Source organism: Emys orbicularis, chromosome 13 (assembly GCF_028017835.1).
Source record: "Emys orbicularis isolate rEmyOrb1 chromosome 13, rEmyOrb1.hap1, whole genome shotgun sequence".
Classification (NCBI taxonomy): domain Eukaryota; kingdom Metazoa; phylum Chordata; order Testudines; family Emydidae; genus Emys; species Emys orbicularis.
In genome coordinates, this window is record NC_088695.1 from 47,827,858 (window position 1) to 47,845,651 (window position 17,794).

The following is a 17,794-nucleotide window of genomic DNA, read 5'->3' on the forward strand; positions in this document are numbered from 1 at the left end:
AAGCAATTCGGGCTCAGCGAAGCTTCCCACAGTTCAGAGCCCCCAGAATTGTGGGAACCCGTTCGAACCAGAGAGAGGCGCCGGGCTCCAGGCAGGGCGAGGGGCTCTGGCCTGGGCTAGGCGGGTCAGACTGGATCAGAAAGGCCCCAAAGCCAGAAGGGACCGGTGAGCCCCCAGGGCAGAAGGCCGGAGGTCACCCTGCTACCTGTTGTGAGCAGCGTTTCAGGCCGACATCCCGACAGAGGGAACGTCTGCAATGCTACAAGTCAGCCCCCCTGAAAGCAGCACCACCCAGGGGCTCTTTTTCGGCTGTTTATTTGGAAGTTGGTGCAAGTGGCGTTTGTCCAGGAGGCCCCGAGCATCGCCCGGGAGGCAAAGAGAAGCAGCCGGTGTCTGTCTGTCCGTCAGGTCCCTGGAAGGAGGAGAGGAGAACGCAGAGCATGCTGGGAACTCCCAGCCCGGCACGTCCCGTGATGCAGCACAGGGGGGGCTCAGAAGGTGCAGCAGAACCAGGGGGAACGTGCTGAATTCCCTCGGTTACCCCCACCAGGGTGCCCTGCACTAGCATTGCCAGGCTGGCACTCCCACCGCACCGCCTGCCTTGGCCGGGAGCCGGGATGACTGGCCTGGAGGGACACCCGGAGAGCCAGCGATGGGAGCGTTGGGTGGGGACTCAGCTGGTTCCCACGGTGGAACTTGCCAGTGCGGACAAGCCCTCCCTGCTTGAAGCCTGGAGTGCCAGTGTGTGTCAGACCCTCTTGGGAGCTGGGGGGCGGGTGCACGCAGCGGACAACGGAACTAGCTTTAAAGGGGCAGGGGGTGGGGGCGGAGGTTGAATTTTGAAGAGAGACACTCAGGGGCTTGGTTTTCAGTGTGCTCCCAAGGGGCGGGACCTCTTCCATTGCCTGTATCCGCAGGCTCTGACCCTCCCAGCACCCCGAGAGCCCGGCCTGGGGGAGACGTGGCATCATGGTCGTCCCCCGCCCAGCTGCAGGGGCCCTGAAGTCGGAAGGGGCGGAGCAGGTACATCTCTGGAAACAATCTCGCTGCTTTAATTCACTTCTATCTAGGAACCCCTCCACCCCCAGCTTTGTGAGCTCAGCGGTTCTCTGCGCGGGGCACAGACCGCCCTCTCCAGGGTCTGGGCCCAGCACGCTAGGCCACGGGGTCACCCTGAGCAGCCAGTCCCCAGCACCTTTCCGCCTGGCTACTTCCTGACCTTGATCAGCGAGTGGTAGACAGGCTTGACAATCAGGTGCAGGTGCAGGGAGTTGTCGATCAGGTACTCGGAGGTGCGCTTCTGCAGGTCGGCGTGCGCCAGGAAATCGGCCAGCTCGTCCGTGCTCTGGTGGAAGCTGTAGGCGTGTTTCACGAAGATTCGTCCCTGCTGCCGCACCCCCACCAGGACGGTCTTCTGGAAGCTGACGCCCGCGAAGTCGGAGCTGGTCATCGCCGGGGTGATCACCAGCCGGGGCCGCCCGTCCTCGATCCGGATGGACTGGATGGCTCCGGAGACAGAGTCTGAGTAGACGGGGCGCAGGCTAACAGGCAGCCAGCGCGGGGAGAAGAGGACGTTCCAAGTCACCCGCTTGCTGGCGTCGTGGTTGCTGGGGCCCAGCTGGGTTTGGAAGCTGGTGCTGCGGTCGTCGCGGGCCGGGTTGTTGATGACCCACGGGGAGCCCCAGGAGCCGGAGAGGTAGTTGCGGGGCACGAACATGCTGCAGTTGACGTCGAAGTACTTGGCAAAGTGGATGGGGGAGGCGGAGTGGAACTGGAAGGCCTGGAAGAGCAGGTCCTGGATGGCGCCGTAGTGCCGCACCATCACCGCCGACTGCTTCTGCAGGTGGAACAGGTGGCTGGGGGGGATCATGGCGTAGCGGATGGAGCGCAGCACCTTCACCACCACGGGGGCTTCGGGCTGCTTGCGGCCCACCCACTCCTCGACGGCGGTGTACAGCTCCAGCTCGCTCTGCAGCACCAGGTCCGAGCGCTCCAGCAGCAGCGCCAGCAGCTCCGCGCTCACCGTGGCCCACTCGGCGCCGCCCATGACGGCCGAGAGGTTCCAGGCCAGGAACTGCAGGCAGCTCTCCTGCAAGCCCGCGTCCCCGATCTTCACCGCGTAGTGATACCAGCCGACCACGTGGCCCTGGCTGGACTCGCTCGCCAGGTGGCTCTTCATGTACTCAGCCACCCCGCGCTGGAGCGTGGAGACGCGGTATTTGCTAGCAAGCCGGTGCAGAGGGATGGCCTGGTGCAACAAGATGGAGATCTCCCCACAGTACAGATACCTGGGCGCAAGTGACACAACATCCCCGGCATTAGCTCTCCTCACACCTCACGGGGAAGGGCAGCTCTGCTGGGGCCCCTCACTCTGGCCCACAGCCCCTGCTATCCCAGCCTCGGGCTCCCCCCTCCCCACAGCTCTGCCGGTGCCCCTCCTTCCCGACCCACAGCCCCTGCTATCCCAGCCCCGGGCTCCCCCCTCCCCACAGCTCTGCCGGTGCCCCTCACTCCTGACCCACAGCCCCTGGTAGCCCAGCCCTGGGCTCCCCTCCCCCAGCTCTGCCGGTGCCCCTCACTCCTGACCCACAGTCCCTGCTATCCCAGCCCTGGGTTCCCCCCGCCCACAGCTCTGCCCGTGCCCCTCAATCCCGACCCGCAACCCCCTGCTATCCCAACCCTGGGCTTCCCTCCCCCAGCTCTGCCGGTTCCCCTCACTCCTGACCCACAGCCCCTGCTATCCCAGCCCTGGGCTGCCCCCACACACTGCTCTGCCGGTGCCCCTCACTCCCGACCCACAGCCCCTGCTAGCCCAGCCCCGGGCTCCCCCCTCCCCACAGCTCTGCCGGTGCCCCTCACTCCCTACCCACAGCCCCGGCTAGCCCAGCCCTGGGCTGCCCCCACACACTGCTCTGCCAGTGCCCCTCACTCCTGACCCACAGCCCCTGCTATCCCAGCCCCAGGCACCCCACAAAGCTGAGCCAATGCCCCTCATTCCCGACCCACAGTTGCCTGCTATCCCAGCCTTGGACTCCCCTCCCCCAGCTCTGACAGTGCCCCTCACTCCCGACCCGCTGCCCCCTGCTATCCCAGCCTTAGGACTCTCTTTGGCATAATCTCCAATCTTTTAACTAAACAAGGGTGACCAGACAGCAAGTGTGAAAAATTGGGACAGTGGGTGGGGGGTAATAGGTGCCTATATAAGGAAAAGCCCCAAATATCGGGACTGTCCCTATAAAATCAGGACATCCGGTCACCCTAAACTAAACTGTTGGTGTGGTCTGGGGCAGGCTGGGACATCTCTGTACAGCTCCCCTATGAGGGTTTGAGCCCAGCTCCCTGTAGCCCTGATACCCTCCCTCCCTTCTTCTCTCAGCCCCTCTGCCAGTATTTTCCTGGCTCATTTTGTGGCTGGCATCAGGCCTGTCCGGCTCTCCCTGTGCCCAGCCTCTCTCCAGACGGGGGAGTGGTGCCCGTGGCCTGGTCCCCTGTGTGAGGAGGTTCCCCCCCAACCTGCCCAGGGCAGTCAGAGCCCCCCCCCACACACACACACACACACCTGATGAACTTCTCGAAGAGCGCGGCGTTGTCGGCCGGCTCGTGCAGCGTCACCACGGTCTGGTTGTGCAGGAGGCTCTCGAAGGCTTCGCTCTGCAGGGCCAGGAGCAGCTGGTGGGTGTGGAAGACCTTGACCTCGTCAGAGCCGGCGGTGCGCACCCGCAGCGTGGTGTCGCTGGCGTTGCCGTTCTGCAGCAGCTCCTGCAGCCGGTGGATCAGCGCCAGCGAGTGGTTAATGGTGGCCCCGGCGGCCTCGCCGCTGAGATCCGCTTTCTGGGCTGTGCGGGGGGACAGACACGCTGAGCTGTGGCAGGAGCCCGGGTCCAGGGGCTGTGCGGGCAGGGTATGTGCAGGGGGCTGGGGGTGGTCTTGGAGAGTGGGTGCCAGGCCAGGCCTGACGATGGGTGCTGTGGCACCTGGGGGCGATGGCTGGTGGGGGCTGGGAGAGGAAGGGCGGGGGGAGGAGGATGGGCACAGGGGGGATGTGATGGGGGGGCTATGGGCAGGCACAGGAAGCCCCAACACAAATGCTGTAACCCACAGCGCCTCTGCACAGCTCGCGAAGGGTTCACGGCCGCCTGGCCCAGCCCCCCTGCAGTCCTCTAGGATGAGATACAAACGCCCCCAAGTCAGGGCTGGAAGCGACCCAGGAGTTCGTCCAGCCATTCCCCGGCCCCGGAGGACTCAGCCCGCGCCCCCCGGTGCCCTGAGAGGAACCACAACGAGCCAGCATGACCCGTTCCATTCCTGGGCTTGGCCTGGGTCCCAGCTGGCTCTGATCACAGGCCCTGATGCGGGTGCGGATCGGGTCTCTCGGGGGGCAGTGGGAGGAGAAACCCGCCCGGGGACGTTATCATCGTGCTGCGAGTCCGTTCTCCCTGGACGGCTGAAGGGCCCCCTGCTCCCGAACAGCTCCTGGAAGATCAGCATAACGTGTGCGCAGGAGGGCACGATCCGAGCCCTGGGCCGGGGACACGCGGCTCCCAACCCCCGCGGGGCTGGCTCAGGCCAATGCGGGACTGGCAGGGGCTGGGAAATTGCCAGCTGGCCTCGGGTTCCAATTCCAGACCCGGTAGCCAGAGGCTACTCGACTCTGGGGCTTCGGTGCCGCGCCCTTCCCCTGGGTAGCCCACTTGAGCTACGGGGAACCCCCTTGCAAGAAGAAACGGCTTAAGCAGCTGGCCTGTTCCCAGAGGAGCCCAGTCTCTTGCATTGGCCACTGGCTCACCGGCCGCCCAGCCCGTGGAGTGACTGGGAGCACGGCACACACTTCTGCTGCCCCCCAGGGTCCCAGGGGCAGCCCAGGAGCCCGCTCCCCCAGCTAGTGGGGGAGGTCCCCCAGGCCCTGGCTACCAGAGCAAGTATTGGCTAAGCCCAAGGCGCTGGCTCCCAGCCACCCTGACTCTGATTCACAGCCCGTCATTAACTCAATGAAAACGCTGCCACTTGGCTAATGGGATGAATTAAACCCAGCTGCCGAGCCAAGTTTCACTTCGCTGCTTTCCAGCAGCTTCCTGCTCCCGCTGCTCAGCCAGGACAGGAGGAGATGCAGGGCCGGGGGGAGGAATCGCTCCTTCAAGGGACAGCGCCCGGAGCTGCCACTCCTGGCAAACTCGCGCTGTTTGTGGCTCCGTCCCGAAAAGCCAGCGGCGACTGGGTTTGTGGCTGTTATCCGGAGAGCAGGAAATGCCCCCAACTTGGGCATGGCCTCTGAGCGCCAACTGCAGGGCCTGTCGGCTCTTTTGGATTCGCTCCCTCTGCCTGGCACCCCACCCCGTGGCATGGCCTACGTGGCAGGCCCGATTGCCTTGACTTCCCTGGAGCCGGAGCCGCTTGCACCCGCAGTGAATTTGGCCCGCTATTATAGCTCTTAAATCCACGCTGTCGGCGGTTCTCCTGCGGATTACCCTTCCCCGCACAGACGAGCTCCCCACTAAGCCCAACTGAGCGGGGATTAGCAACTTGGTTGCAAGCCAGGCCGGAGGGGCGGGGGGCCGTTCCCGTCCCACCGCAGCTCGGGGCCTGGCCGCTCCGGCCTGGCGCGGATTCGCCGCGCCCATAGGCCTGGCTGGGGCGCGGTCTCGGCTGAGAGCTGAATGGCCCAAGTTGCAAGGTCAAGGTCAAGGTGGATGCCCCTGGCTCTGGCTGTTCTGTGGCCCCAGTTGGCTGCCAGTGCAGCCCCTTTCCCAGCAGTGCCAGGAACGCTGTCTGGCTCGCCGGGCCCCTTCCCCAGAGCCATCTGCTTTGCCCCACCCCAGCCCCCCACCCCCCATCACTCCATGGCGCTGCCCCCACAGCGCAGCAGCCAGGCGCCCTCCCTTACCTGCTTGGACGGGGAGTAGAAGCAGCAGGAAGGTGGCCCAGCTGCAGCCCCCTCGCCGGGGCACGGCCGGCCTGGCCCCCAGCAGCCCAGCCATGGCTCTGCCAGCGCCCGGCAAAGGGAATCAGCCCGGCACTGAGCGGGTGATGTGCCGCCCTGACTCTTTATGTAGGACACTGACCCTCCCAGCCCCGCGCCATTGATTGGTGGAAACGGACAACAGCTGTTACCAAGGAAACCCCTTCAGATAGTGAATTGATTCCTTTTCAGCACGGTGGCGTGCCCGCCCGCCCGCCCACCCGCTGGCAGCTTGTCCCCGGGGTGGCTGGGCCGCCCTGGGCGCCCCCCCCCCTCCCCGCCAGCACCAGGCAGCCCACGTGTGTTCGGGCCACGAAACGTCCCCACGTGTTCCCACTTGATCCCACTCTCTGCGCTCGACGGGCGTGGGCACAGCTCACACAGGCAGCCCCGCTGGCTTGGAGGGGCTCGTGCCCGTCTGCACCAGGGTCACGGGGCAGCGCAGTCAGCGGAGTCACTCCGGATTTACACCGGGGTCACGGGGAATCGGCCCCATCGGAGTCAGCGGAGTCGCTCCGGATTTACACCGGGGTCACGGGGAATCGGCCCCATCGGAGTCAGCGGAGTCGCTCCGGATTTACACCGGGGTCACGGGGAATCGGCCCCAGCGGAGTCAGCGGAGTTGCTCCGGATTTACACCAGGGTCAGGAATTGGCCCCCCCATGGCAGCTGACCGTTTGCCCGGCGCCCAGCACGCTGGTGTCACACGACACTCTCCTTCCAGGACCCTGGTAGGAAGGGCCTGGGCTGTGCAGATGGGTCTCCTCACTGCACACCCAGGAGAGGTGTGCCTGATGCCAGCCTGCCCGGGTGATGGGCACTAGCTGCTGACACAAGGTGTTTGACCTTCCTGTGAGCGTGTCCTGCTGCAGCCGGAGCGGCTGGCAAAGCGCAGCCGGTCGATCGTTTGGGCCTGGGCTGCCAGGACATTGATCACGTGTCCTTGCTTCCCCCCGTTGGACGGCAGAGCTCGGCACTGGAGGCTGGCGCCAGCAGCCGTGATGGCACTGCTTTCTCCCCAGCATCGGGGGGGGGCTTTGGTGGCTAATCTGAAAGTCCAGGTCTTCAGATGTCTACAGAGCTCAGACAACGGCCAGCCCCACTCCAGTGCCCAGGAGACCCCCCACCATTCAGCCCCCCACCATGCCCTCAGCCCCCTTCATTCCCTCCAGCCCTCACAGCTAACTGTCCCCATCTGCTCCGCCCTGGGAGACCCACTGGCCCCGTCTCCCCCAGCCCAGGCACTGTAACCCTCTCCCCACCGTCTGGGGCAATGGGGCAGGCACCTTATCTGCAAAGCACTTCATGTGCTGTGAGGGCCAGGTAACGAACCAGTATCACTTTACCTGGTGGGGCTGCTAGCTGAGCAGGGAGAGGGGCCCCCTCCCATCCTACTTAGTTCTGTGTATTACGGGAGCAAACTCAGACCGAGGCCCCGTTGGGCTGGGCGCTGCCCCAAAGAGCTCTCAGCCTGAGCCAAGGTGGGAGGTGGAGAGTCATCGAGTCCAGGGCCAGACGGGACCATTGTGGTCATCTCGTCTGAGCCCCTGCAGAGCACAGGCCAGAGACCTGCCCCACAACAATCCCTCGGGCAGAGCTTTGAGGAACACATCCCATCTTCATTGCAACATTGCCCATGAGGGCGAATCCACCAGGCCCCTTGGGGAACTGTTCCTGTGCTTAGTTACTCTCACCGTTAAAAACGTCCACCTTATTCCCAGGCTGACTGGGTCTAGCTTCAGCATCCAGCCGCTGGACGGTGTGAGACCTTCCCCTGCTAGACTGAAGAGCCCGTTATCCAAGTTCCCCAGGTCGGTACTTCCAGACTGGGATCCAGTCCCCCCCGAACCGTCTCTTTGTTACGCTAAATCGACCGAGCCCCTTGAGTCCGTCACTACAAGGCAGGTTTTCTAACCCTCTGATCATTCTTGTGGCTCTTCTCTGCCCCGTCTCCGATTTATCCGCATCCCTCTTGAATTGTGGCACCAGAACTGGACACAGGATCCCAGCAGGGGTCGGACCAGTGCCCAGTACACCGGTGACATAACCTCTCTGCGCCTCCTCCAGATTCCCGCTTTGTGCATCCCACGAGCCCATCGGCGTTTTTGGCCAGTGTCGCACCGGGAGCTCACGTCTGGCTGATTCCCCCCCCCACAAATCTTTTACAGTCGCTGCTCCCCCGGGCAGAGCCCCCCAGCCTGGCAGCATGGCCAGCGCTCTGTTCCCGGATGTGTACAGTTACAGGTAGCTGTATTACAACACCCATTGTTTGCTTGCGCCCAGGTTACCAAGCGATGCCGATCGCTCTGTCTCAATGACCTGGCCTCTTCGTTATTTCCACTCCCCCAATTTCTGTGTCATCTGCAAACTTCATCAGCGATGAGTTTCTGTTTTCACCCAGGTCATTGGTAAAAATGTTAAATAGCGAAGGGCCAAGAACCGATCCCTGCGGGACCCCACCGGAGCCACGCCTGCTCCATGGCGATTCCCTGGTCCCAGTTACATTCCAAGCCCTCTCAGGTTGCCGGCTGTTAATCCCGTTCAGGGGTGCCCTTGTTCCAGTTTTTTAATACAAACAATTCTGCCCATTTTACAGATGGGGGAACTGAGGCCCGGGGCAATGCAGTGATGTGGCCAAGGTCACACGGGGAGTCTATGGGAGAGCAGGTGCCTAGCCCGGTGCCTTATCCACAAGGACACCCTTCCTCCTGGCTCAAGGGGCCCCTGTTTTGTCCCCCCCCCCCCCCAGCCCAGCAGGATCAGCAGAATGTGCCTTTGCTGGCAGTCACATGGGGCTGGGGACGGGAACAGACAGCAGCTTCAATGGTTCGCACACGCACCCCACTCCCCCAGGGCACTGCTCGAACAGCTGCTGTGACCTTCATCGCTCACAAGCAGCCAGTCCAGGCCGGTGCCGCGGGACGGGGGGGGGGAGAGATTAGCCCGTTCCCATGTATCGAGTAGCTGTCGGGGCTGATGGGATTAGAGCTGGCATCTGCTTCAGTGCGGCTTTTGTCCGAAGCTGCCAAGTGAAGTGAAAACCCTGCCCGGCTGGTGTGCGCGTCACGCCTGGCTCCGCTGCCCGCTCACTCCCCCCTTCCTGCCCCTCCCCACGCTGGCCACCAGCCAGTTGTTTCTCCGGATCAGTAACAGAAGACAATGGAGCCCTTGGCCAGCCTCTTATGGCCCCCTCCCCTCCCTGCCGCCGTGCAGAGCAGGCACAATGGCTCTGCCAGGCCTGCCCAGATTTCACCACCCCAAGTGCCAGCCAGTCCCTTTCACCCAGCTCTGACTTTTGGCAGAGTCCCTGACCCTGAGCGGCCATTAAAGAGCCCGCGGCGTCTGAACCCCTGCGTTCCGGACGTCACCCTGCGGCTCTGCTACTCTTCTCCGGGCCCCGTCCAAAGTGACTGAGCGTTGCCACGGGTGCTGCGCTCCACCCCAGAGGCAGCTGAGCGCGCGGCGCGGGGAGGGGGGGAGGCAAGCACCCTGGGATAAGCTGTAAGCGCGAGTCCTTGTTGCATTTACGCTGAGATGGGCGCCTTTTGGGGTCCTGGACGTATCGAACCCCCCAGACGGATGGTGAGTTAATTCTGCTGCCTTGGAGCTTTGCAGAAACTGCTGCCCACCATAGGCTGGGCGCCCAGACTCACCTGGGAAATCCACCTGGACTCAGCTGAGTTGCATTGGAGCAGGGATCCCCTAGGTGTAAAATGCAGGGACAATTGTGGGAGTCCTGGGCCAGGGCAGAGGGGCCTGACCCGCTTTCTGCTGCATGTGGCTGGCGCCGCTCACAGGAGCGAGGTATATTCTGTAACTCAGCCCACAGCAGCGAGGCCCCGTCCACGCACTCACACTGCACCCGTTGAGTCAACGCTGGGATATGGAGCTCGGTTAGTGAACGGGGGCAAAGCCCTGGCTGGCCGTTCTCGCTTTGGGTCCACGACCAGCTTGTTTCGGTTTGCTCTAAACAGATTGCTCGTCGGCTCACCACTGAAATCCGCCTGTCCACCCAGGCCCAGCCGCCGGCGCCTCTAACTCGGTTTGCAATCAGACCTTTAGGGCACTCGCAGCAGCTTTGTGGTCTAGACCAGGCCGAAGGGAATCCGGATTCTGCACCCGCGATTCCTGCTCTGAGCCTGCAGGGCCCTGAACGCTGGCTAGCGCCCGGTCCCGGCAGCCCTGCTTCATCCAGCCTCAACAAGGAGACCCGCTGGAGCCCGTGAGCTGCTGCTGCTCTCCGAGTTCTGCCAGGCAGGTGGGAGCTCGTCTTGGGGTGCCCAGGGAGTCTACGGCACCATCTGCAGGTCAGGGGGGACCCTCTGCTCCCAGCCTCCAACGTGCCCAGGGGTCTGTATGACCAGGGAACCCCGCAGGCCCTCAGCACTGGACAGCAGGGCCCAGCCTCTGGGCACAGGGTGAGGCTGCATGAAAAGGTGTGACCCAGTGGCAGGAGATGGAGGGGGCCCTGGCAGCTGGGGTGGGCAGCTGGTCTCATATTCCTGCTCTGGGTGGCACTGCCCCATGTCCCCCCAGCTGCCTCGGAGCGCTCCATTGCAGAGCAGGCAGCGTGAATTCCCCGTTAGCCCTGCTCCGTCCCCCCAAGGCCTGTCAGTCCTGGGCATCCTTGGAGGCTTTAGATACAGGGCTGCCAGATGTTTTGCTAGTGCAGATGTTGACATACTTCCTGAGTATCTGGCTGTCTGCCATGGGGCTCGGGGAGGGGACCCCGCTAAGCTGCAGTGGGAAGATGGATTGTCAGCTCCTAGCCCAGGGCCTGTCACAGCTTCCTGTTGTGGCTGGTCCCCTAGGGGGATAAGAGCCTACAACCGCTGCCAGGTAACAGGGTCGCTCCTCTGGCTCCGGTGTGCGATGCTCCTGCTGTTTGAGCGGCAGCCCCAGGTTTAGTCTGCTGCTGGGGGTCGTTTTGCTTTGAACAGGAACGGCGCAGGAGGCGTGTGGCGGTGCCGATGCGCGGCTGGAAGGAAACGCAGCGATCAGTTCAAAGGCAGGGCCAGATCCGGCAGCGCTACTCACAGGAGTAAATCTGCTGCAGCCAGGGCCTGGTTCAGGGCAGCAGGCTAGCAAGGTCAGCCACCGTGAACCGGACCTACAGAACATTAGAGTGCAGCGCATGCATCTGCCCACCAGAGGGCACCTCGGCACCAGAGCTCATGCCCACCTGGGCTCAGCAGGTACGTGGCCAGGTGCTGCCGGGGCAGGTGTTGGGGGGGGGGACCCGGAGGGAGCTGCCACCACTACCTGTGCCAGCCGGAGGCTGAGGCTTGTGCTCACCGGGGACAGTGCGGGGAAGCCAGAGCTACAACTGCAACCCTGAGCAAAACTGGAGTCCAGCCCGGCTGGCGGAGCAGCAGGGTCTGGCAGTCAGGCTGGGCCGGGGTCCCCAGGGCATGGCAAAGCGCCCATGGGTGGCTCCCCGGGGCCAGAGCACGAGCAGGGCCACATGGGGATCACGGGTCGCGCCAGGCTGGGTTAACATTCCAGGCTTTGTCCTGCACCCAGCACCACGGTACGTGAGCTCTGCGCTCTCGCTTGCCACGTGGCTCTCACCATCTCAGGCGTGCGAGACAGCACGTTCCAGCAATGCCCCTCCAGCTGGAGATAAGCACCCTGAGTCAACAAGCTGGAGGTGCTAATGCAGAGCAATCACAACGGTGTGCTGCCTAGGGTCACCGCGCCCGGAGACCGCTCCCTGGAGCCCTCTCCAGCACCGGTACAGCATCCTGCTTCCCTCCGGGTTCCTGAAAACCTTCAACCACTTCAGCAGGACTGTGGGAGAAACCCCCTTCCCGAAGTGGGTGCCAGCTGTGGGTCCTATGGGATTAATTCACTGCTTGGTTTGGGGGGGTGGAGAACTAAGAGCGGCCACACTGGGTCAGACCGATGGTCCATCTAGCCCAGTGTCCTGTCTGCCAACAGTGGCCAGGATCTGAAGGAGTAGCTCCACTAGCTGACAGCTATAGTAGACTCTTATCCTCTTCTACGGCCCAGCCGCTAGCATGGGACGCTCCCCTCGTGTGGGTTTTGAGTTCCTAGAAGAGGTTTGGCCCTGAATTTCCGGCTGGACCCACCATGGTGAGCAAGGAACTCCCCAGCTCTGGCTGCAAAATGTCCTAGGCCTGCGGCATCACCCCCAGCACTGGCCATTGGGGTTGATGGCTGAGCTGAGAGGTGCTTGCGTAAATATCTCCTCACCTGATCTGCTGAGCTCAGAGCCCAGCCTCCTCGGGGGACGCAGGCACGGAGAGATAGGGGACAAAAGGCTTGTGAGGTCTTTGCTGACCCTTGGCCTTCCAGATGGCTGGCATTAGCTCCCATGCACACATGCTATCTGCTGCGGAGCGAGTGAGGCTGGGGGTGCGCAAACAGGGCCGTGCTGGGATTCCTGCATTGCCTGGGAGCGCAGGGGGATGCCGGGGGACGCTGCGCTCCCTGCCTGCTCTTTGCAGGTTAATGGCTCAGGCTGCATTTGCCAACGGCTCATTTAACGGCCTGCCTGGAAAACAACAGCTTGTGGGGCGGGGTGGCAGCCTGGCTGGATCGCTGCCAACCATGGGGTCTAATGAGCCGAATGCCCACCACGGGGCTGGGCACCTGGGGGTGCATCGGGCAGGCTACCCCAGCTGAGACTGCAGCAGTAGCCCCCGGGGACACCAGCACAAGCTTGGGGAGAGGAGCCAAGCGGAGAGTCTCTGGGAACCATCTGAGATGGGAGTTGCCTCCCCCTGGCCAGGCTGGGCAGGGCCGGGCTGGGCTGGGCTGAGAGCCCCTCTGCATTCGGCATCCAGTCGCTGGTGGCTTACCCCGTGCTGTCCTGCCTGGCTCTGCAGCAGTTGTGGGGCTGGATCACACAGGGCTGTGGGGGCGGAGAGGGGAGCCCCAGGACAAGAAAATTCAATAATAATGGGGGAATTCAACTCTCCCCATATTGACTGGGTCCATGTCACCTCAGGACGGGAGGCAGAGATAAAGTTTCTTGATACCTTAAATGGCTGCTTCTTGGAGCAGCTAGTCCTGGAACCCACCAGAGGAGAGGCCAGTCTTGATTTAGTCCTAAGTGGAGCACAGGATCTGGTCCAAGAGATGAATATAGCTGGACCGCTTGGTAATAGTGACCATAATATAATGCAATGTAACATCCCTGTGGCGGGGCAAACACCCCAGCGGCCCAACACTGTAGCATTTAATGTCAGAAAGGGGAACTACCCACAAATGAGGAGGTTAGTGAAAGAGAAATTAAAAGATCCAGCGCCAAACGTGAAATCCCTGCAAGCTGCGTGGAAACTTCTTAAAGACACCATAATAGAGGCTCAACTTAAATGTATCCCCCAAATTAAAACCATCCTAAGAGAACCAAAAACGTGCCCCCGTGGCTAAACAACAACGTAAGAGAAGCCGTGAGAGGCAAAAAGGCATCCTTTGAAAAGTGGAAGTTAAATCCTAGTGAGGAAAATAGAAAGGAGCATAGACTCTGGCAAATGAAGTGTAAAAATACAATTAGGAAGGCCAAAAAAGAATTTGAAGAACAGCTAGCCAAAGACTCCAAAAGTAACCAAAGCGTTAACTCGGGTTTCCTCCCTTGCAGGGCCATTGAGGCAGCGGCAGAGCCGAGAGAGGAAAGGGCCTGTCCGCTGCAGGGCGCACTAGTGCCTGGGAGTGACTCGGGCCAACCTCCCCAGCACGGTGCATCTAGACTGGGAGAGGTCAGCTCCCTGGGCTGCTCACAAACTGCTAACAATGCTGTGGGTTCAAATCCCGGCTTAGAGAGAAAAGCAAGAGCGGGCTTTCTAGACCTCGTTTACGTGCCCCACAAAATCACTGCACGATTGGCAATCTACTCACAGGCAGCCCAGGGCTGGGCTAGCAGGGTGGCTGCGGATCGGGATTGAGGGGCACTGGCAGAGCTGTGGGGGGAGGATCTTGGACACCCCCTGCCTGCAGTTTCCCCAGTTTGCCTGCAGCTGTTAAGGGCAGGAGTGACACAAGCGTTGGGGTCTGGCTTGCCGAGATGAAATGCCCTCGGTGGCGCGCTCCCGCTGCCCGGGCCAGCCTGGGGGAGGTCTGCGCAACCGGGGACGGGCAGGTGGAGATTGATGGAAAGCGTGGCAATAAACCCCCAACTGATTAACAGCCTATTTCCTCCTGGGCCCAAGCAGCGCTAATGTGCTGGAAACGCGCGGCTCCGAACCTCCCCGGCTCTCGCCAGCCTCGGCCCTGGTGCTGGGAGCCCAGCTAAACCTTGCTGCTGGGCAGGCTAATCTCAGGGCTGGCGAGGGGCAGCGGGCGCCAGGCGTGGTCCTTGGAACTCCACAGTCCAGCCGGGGCCGAGGGCAGCCTGGGAGGCCTGACTGGGGATGGGGCTACGCTCATGGTTTGGTGACTCGGGGCCTGACCCGCCATGCTGGGAGGGATGAGACCCTGGCTCGGCAGACGGACGCAAAGAGCCGACTTTTCACCCGGGGCCCAGGTGAACAGCGAGGGTCTGGGCCAGGCCCCACATGGTTTAATGCAGTGAGCTGGACGGGGGGGGCCGTGAGCAGTGCCAGGGCAGGAGTCACTCGGGTCAGTTCAGGGTTGGGGAGACTGTGGGGCAGAGCAGGGGGACCCGCCCCAGCCAGGGGACGGGCAGCACAGTGTCAGGTGAGCATCGTTGCTGGCAGGGTGACACGCGCTAGAAGGCGAATTCTGGGCTCCGTCTCGTGGCTGGGGAACTTGCCGGCACAGGACGTATTTTGGAGCGAAGAGCTTAGCAGGTCTTGGAGGAAGGACTGGCTATTTACACGGCTCGTGAGAACAGCTCTGCAACCTGCCAGGCTTCCGGGCATCAGCCCGCCGCTAACTAGGGGGGCTCCGAACAAACCTCTGCTATGGGCAGGTTCCTCCATCCAACTGGCCGCTCGGTGGGGAGCTTCTTGCACCTTATCATCAAGCATCTGGGGCTGGCAACTGTCTGAGCCAGGGTCCCACCTGGCTAGCTGACCCCCACTGGCCTGAGCCAGGTCCGGGCGCATCACAGCAGTACAGCCCCAAACACAAGGAAAGCCTGGCTGCGGGAGAGGGCAGCTAGGTTGCATTGGGCAGGATGTTGTGAGCCCAAGGCCAGGGCGCCGGCTGAGGGGGATGGACAGTGGCAGGTGCGAAGTGCTGTGACTTATCACTCCGAGTACCCACAGTGACAGCTGCAGCTCTCCCAGGGCCGGACAGACACACACACACAGACACAGACACACACACACACACACACTGTACAGGGCTCAGGACACACACGGACGTCCTTTGTGTAGTATACACCAGGTTCTTTTATCCCTTCTTTTACAAAGAGGGCCTTGCCCGCACGGCGACATCTCTGAACCCTGGGGGTGTTTGTTTGCTGCCAGGTTGGGGCGTAGGGTTTGCAGTAATTGTTCTGGTTGTTTTCTCTGCGTTGCACCTTTAAATGCCCCAGGCGTGTGTCTGTCAGCAGGGGCAGCTGCCACGTTTGGCAGGGCTCCCGCAGCATGGTACCGTGCGAGTCACGCACACTGCGCTCTCTTCTGGACATTCGATTTCACTCCGGGTGTGCTTGCGTGGTTGGCTGGTTCATGACAAATTGAGGTTGGATGAACCGAAGAGGGAAGGTTGTTCTTTGTATGTAGAACAACGTAACAGCAGGGTCACTTTTGTGCAATGTGGGGCTTGTGGGTGGGAGATGCATTGGTGACCGGGCAGGAGCTCGAGGGCTTTGTATTCAGTGAGGAGCAGATGGTGGCTGCTGTTAGTTTTAAATCAGATCTGCTGGCCACAGAGGCTCCAGCTCCCAGCATGCCGTGCCGCACCTGGGTCGGCACAGAGGTGGGATTGGTGTGTACGTGCACGGTGTGTGTGGGGAAGGAATACACCTCGCACCCAGGTTTCAATCTGGGGAGCCCACCTGGGAGTGCCCAGTTCCATACCTGAGCACTGGGGTTACCAGCCTGAGCGCTCGGTGCGGGGCCAGGCACCCTGGTTTGGGTGTCCCACATGCCAGTTGAGCTCTCTGTAGTGTGAGCTGGCGAGTTGGCAACACGCTCCGCACGCCCAGTGAGCTCTCCCGCCAGGTGGGTGTGATCTTGCACAGATGCGCACGAGTGTGCGCCAGAGCCCTGGCTGAGCCTACCACGGGAGGAGGGTGCACGTGAGCTCCGGGAGGCCCTTGCCAGTGGGGAAACGCTTGGTCCTGCCTCAGCGCAGGGAGGCTCCACTCGATGACCTCTCCAGTCCCTTCTGTGACTCTAGGGTTCCAGTGCCTCTGTCTCAGCCCCCCCTTTGCCCCAACGACCCCCCCCAAACCCAGCGGGGGCACCCTGGGGTTCAGCGCCGGAGAGCGGAGGAGGAGGGCCATCCAGAGGGCAGGTGAACAAGGCCGCTGCTCTGAGCTGCCAAAGCTACAATCCTAACCAGCAGCCTGGCGATTAATTCCCCTGAGCGCAGCCAGAATCCCCCATCATCCTCCCCACGCCCATGGGAACTGCAGCCCCTCCCCAGGGCGGGGCCTGGGCACAAACCGGGCAGCCTGGCTGCGACCCACCAGCGTCGCTCCCCGGGTGTCAGCTGAGGTCTGGGCTTGGCTTAGGGGATCCTGTTGCCCATCAGCCTGACCAGTGCAGGGCCGATCCCTGGCATCTTCCAGGGCTTTGCCAGCTCTCCCTCCCCACCCTTTGGAGACTTTCATCCCAGGCCCAGGGGGACAAGCCTGGCTACTCTGGCCTCAGCCTGCTTGCCCTGCCGCTGCCCAGGGGCTCCCTCCCCTGCCTCCCTTAGCTCAGCCCACACACACACACACACACACACACACACACGCTCTAGCATCTCCTCCAGCCGCTCCCCCTGGAGGCTGGCTGCCAGGAGCCCGTGCACACACTTCCCCGGTGACGGTGCATGGGGTGAGATGCTTGGGCGCGCCCTCGGGGGGCAGGGATCAGTGACGACAGCTGTTCGGGTAGCGTGAGGCCAGCGAGAGACCCCAGGACAGGTGCTGCTGAGGGGCACCAAGGTAAGAGCCCGTGGATCCAGCGTGGGGCCCACGGGGCAGTCTGGGGAGTTTGTCTAGCGGGCGCTGGAGACCCTGCAGCCGAGGGCAGGCTGCTGTCAAAGAGCCAAGGGCAAGATGGCGAGCGTGGGGCAGAGTGAGGGGGAGACGCGCCCCCTGGACACAAGACCGGGGCACGTGACCGGAGCCCGCCCGCCAGAGCCCACCGCGGGAAGGGCTGGACCTAAAGACAGGCGAGAGGGTCCTATTTTACCAGCTTGTCAATAAAGGACTCTCTTGGGTGTGTGTGTGTGGGGGGGGGGGTTAGGAGTTTGCCTGGTGGATTATACAGATATGATTTACCGATTTGATTGACACATACCCTATCTCTCTCTCCCCACCTACCCTGCAATCTGTCTGTCCATCCATCCATCCCCACATACACCCATCAGCTATCTATCCATCTATCTATCCCCATCCACCCTCTCTATCTATCTATCTATCCCCATCCACCCCCTCTATCTATCTCTCTCTCCCCACCTACCCTGCAATCTGTCCATCCATCCATCCATCCATCCCCACATACACCCCATCAGCTATCTATCCATCTATCTATCCCCATCCACCCCCGCTATCTATCTATCTATCCCCATCCACCCCCTCTATCTCTCTATCTCTCTCTCCCCACCTACCCTGCAATCTGTCTGTCCATCCATCCATCCCCACATACACCCCATCAGCTATCTATCCATCTATCTATCCCCATCCACCCCCGCTATCTATCTATCTATCCCCATCCACCCCCTCTATCTCTCTATCTCTCTCTCCCC

The 17,794-nt window shown here is 62.1% G+C and overlaps 1 protein-coding gene across 1 annotated transcript; it reads right to left on the minus strand.

Moving 5' to 3' along the window:
- Window positions 1–1,207: 1,207 nt before the first annotated feature.
- BTBD17 (BTB domain containing 17) lies at window positions 1,208–5,975 on the minus strand. Its single transcript, XM_065415667.1, has 3 exons — window positions 5,882–5,975; window positions 3,560–3,836; window positions 1,208–2,288 (listed from the first exon to the last, which is right to left on the minus strand). The coding sequence occupies exons 1-3, from the start codon at window positions 5,973–5,975 to the stop codon at window positions 1,208–1,210; spliced, it is 1,452 nt and encodes a 483-aa protein (XP_065271739.1).
- Window positions 5,976–17,794: the final 11,819 nt, after the last annotated feature.

Bases quoted from the DNA above. Each gene is read 5' to 3' on its own strand.
- BTBD17 (XM_065415667.1), bottom strand. From the start codon at position 5,975: ATGGCTGGGCTGCTGGGGGCCAGGCCGGCCGTGCCCCGGCGAGGGGGC. The intron at 3,837-5,881 runs GTAAGGGAGGGC...CCCCCCGCACAG, and splicing joins TCTACTCCCCGTCCAAGCAG to CCCAGAAAGCGGATCTCAGC. The intron at 2,289-3,559 runs GTGTGTGTGTGT...ACTTGCGCCCAG, and splicing joins CTCTTCGAGAAGTTCATCAG to GTATCTGTACTGTGGGGAGA.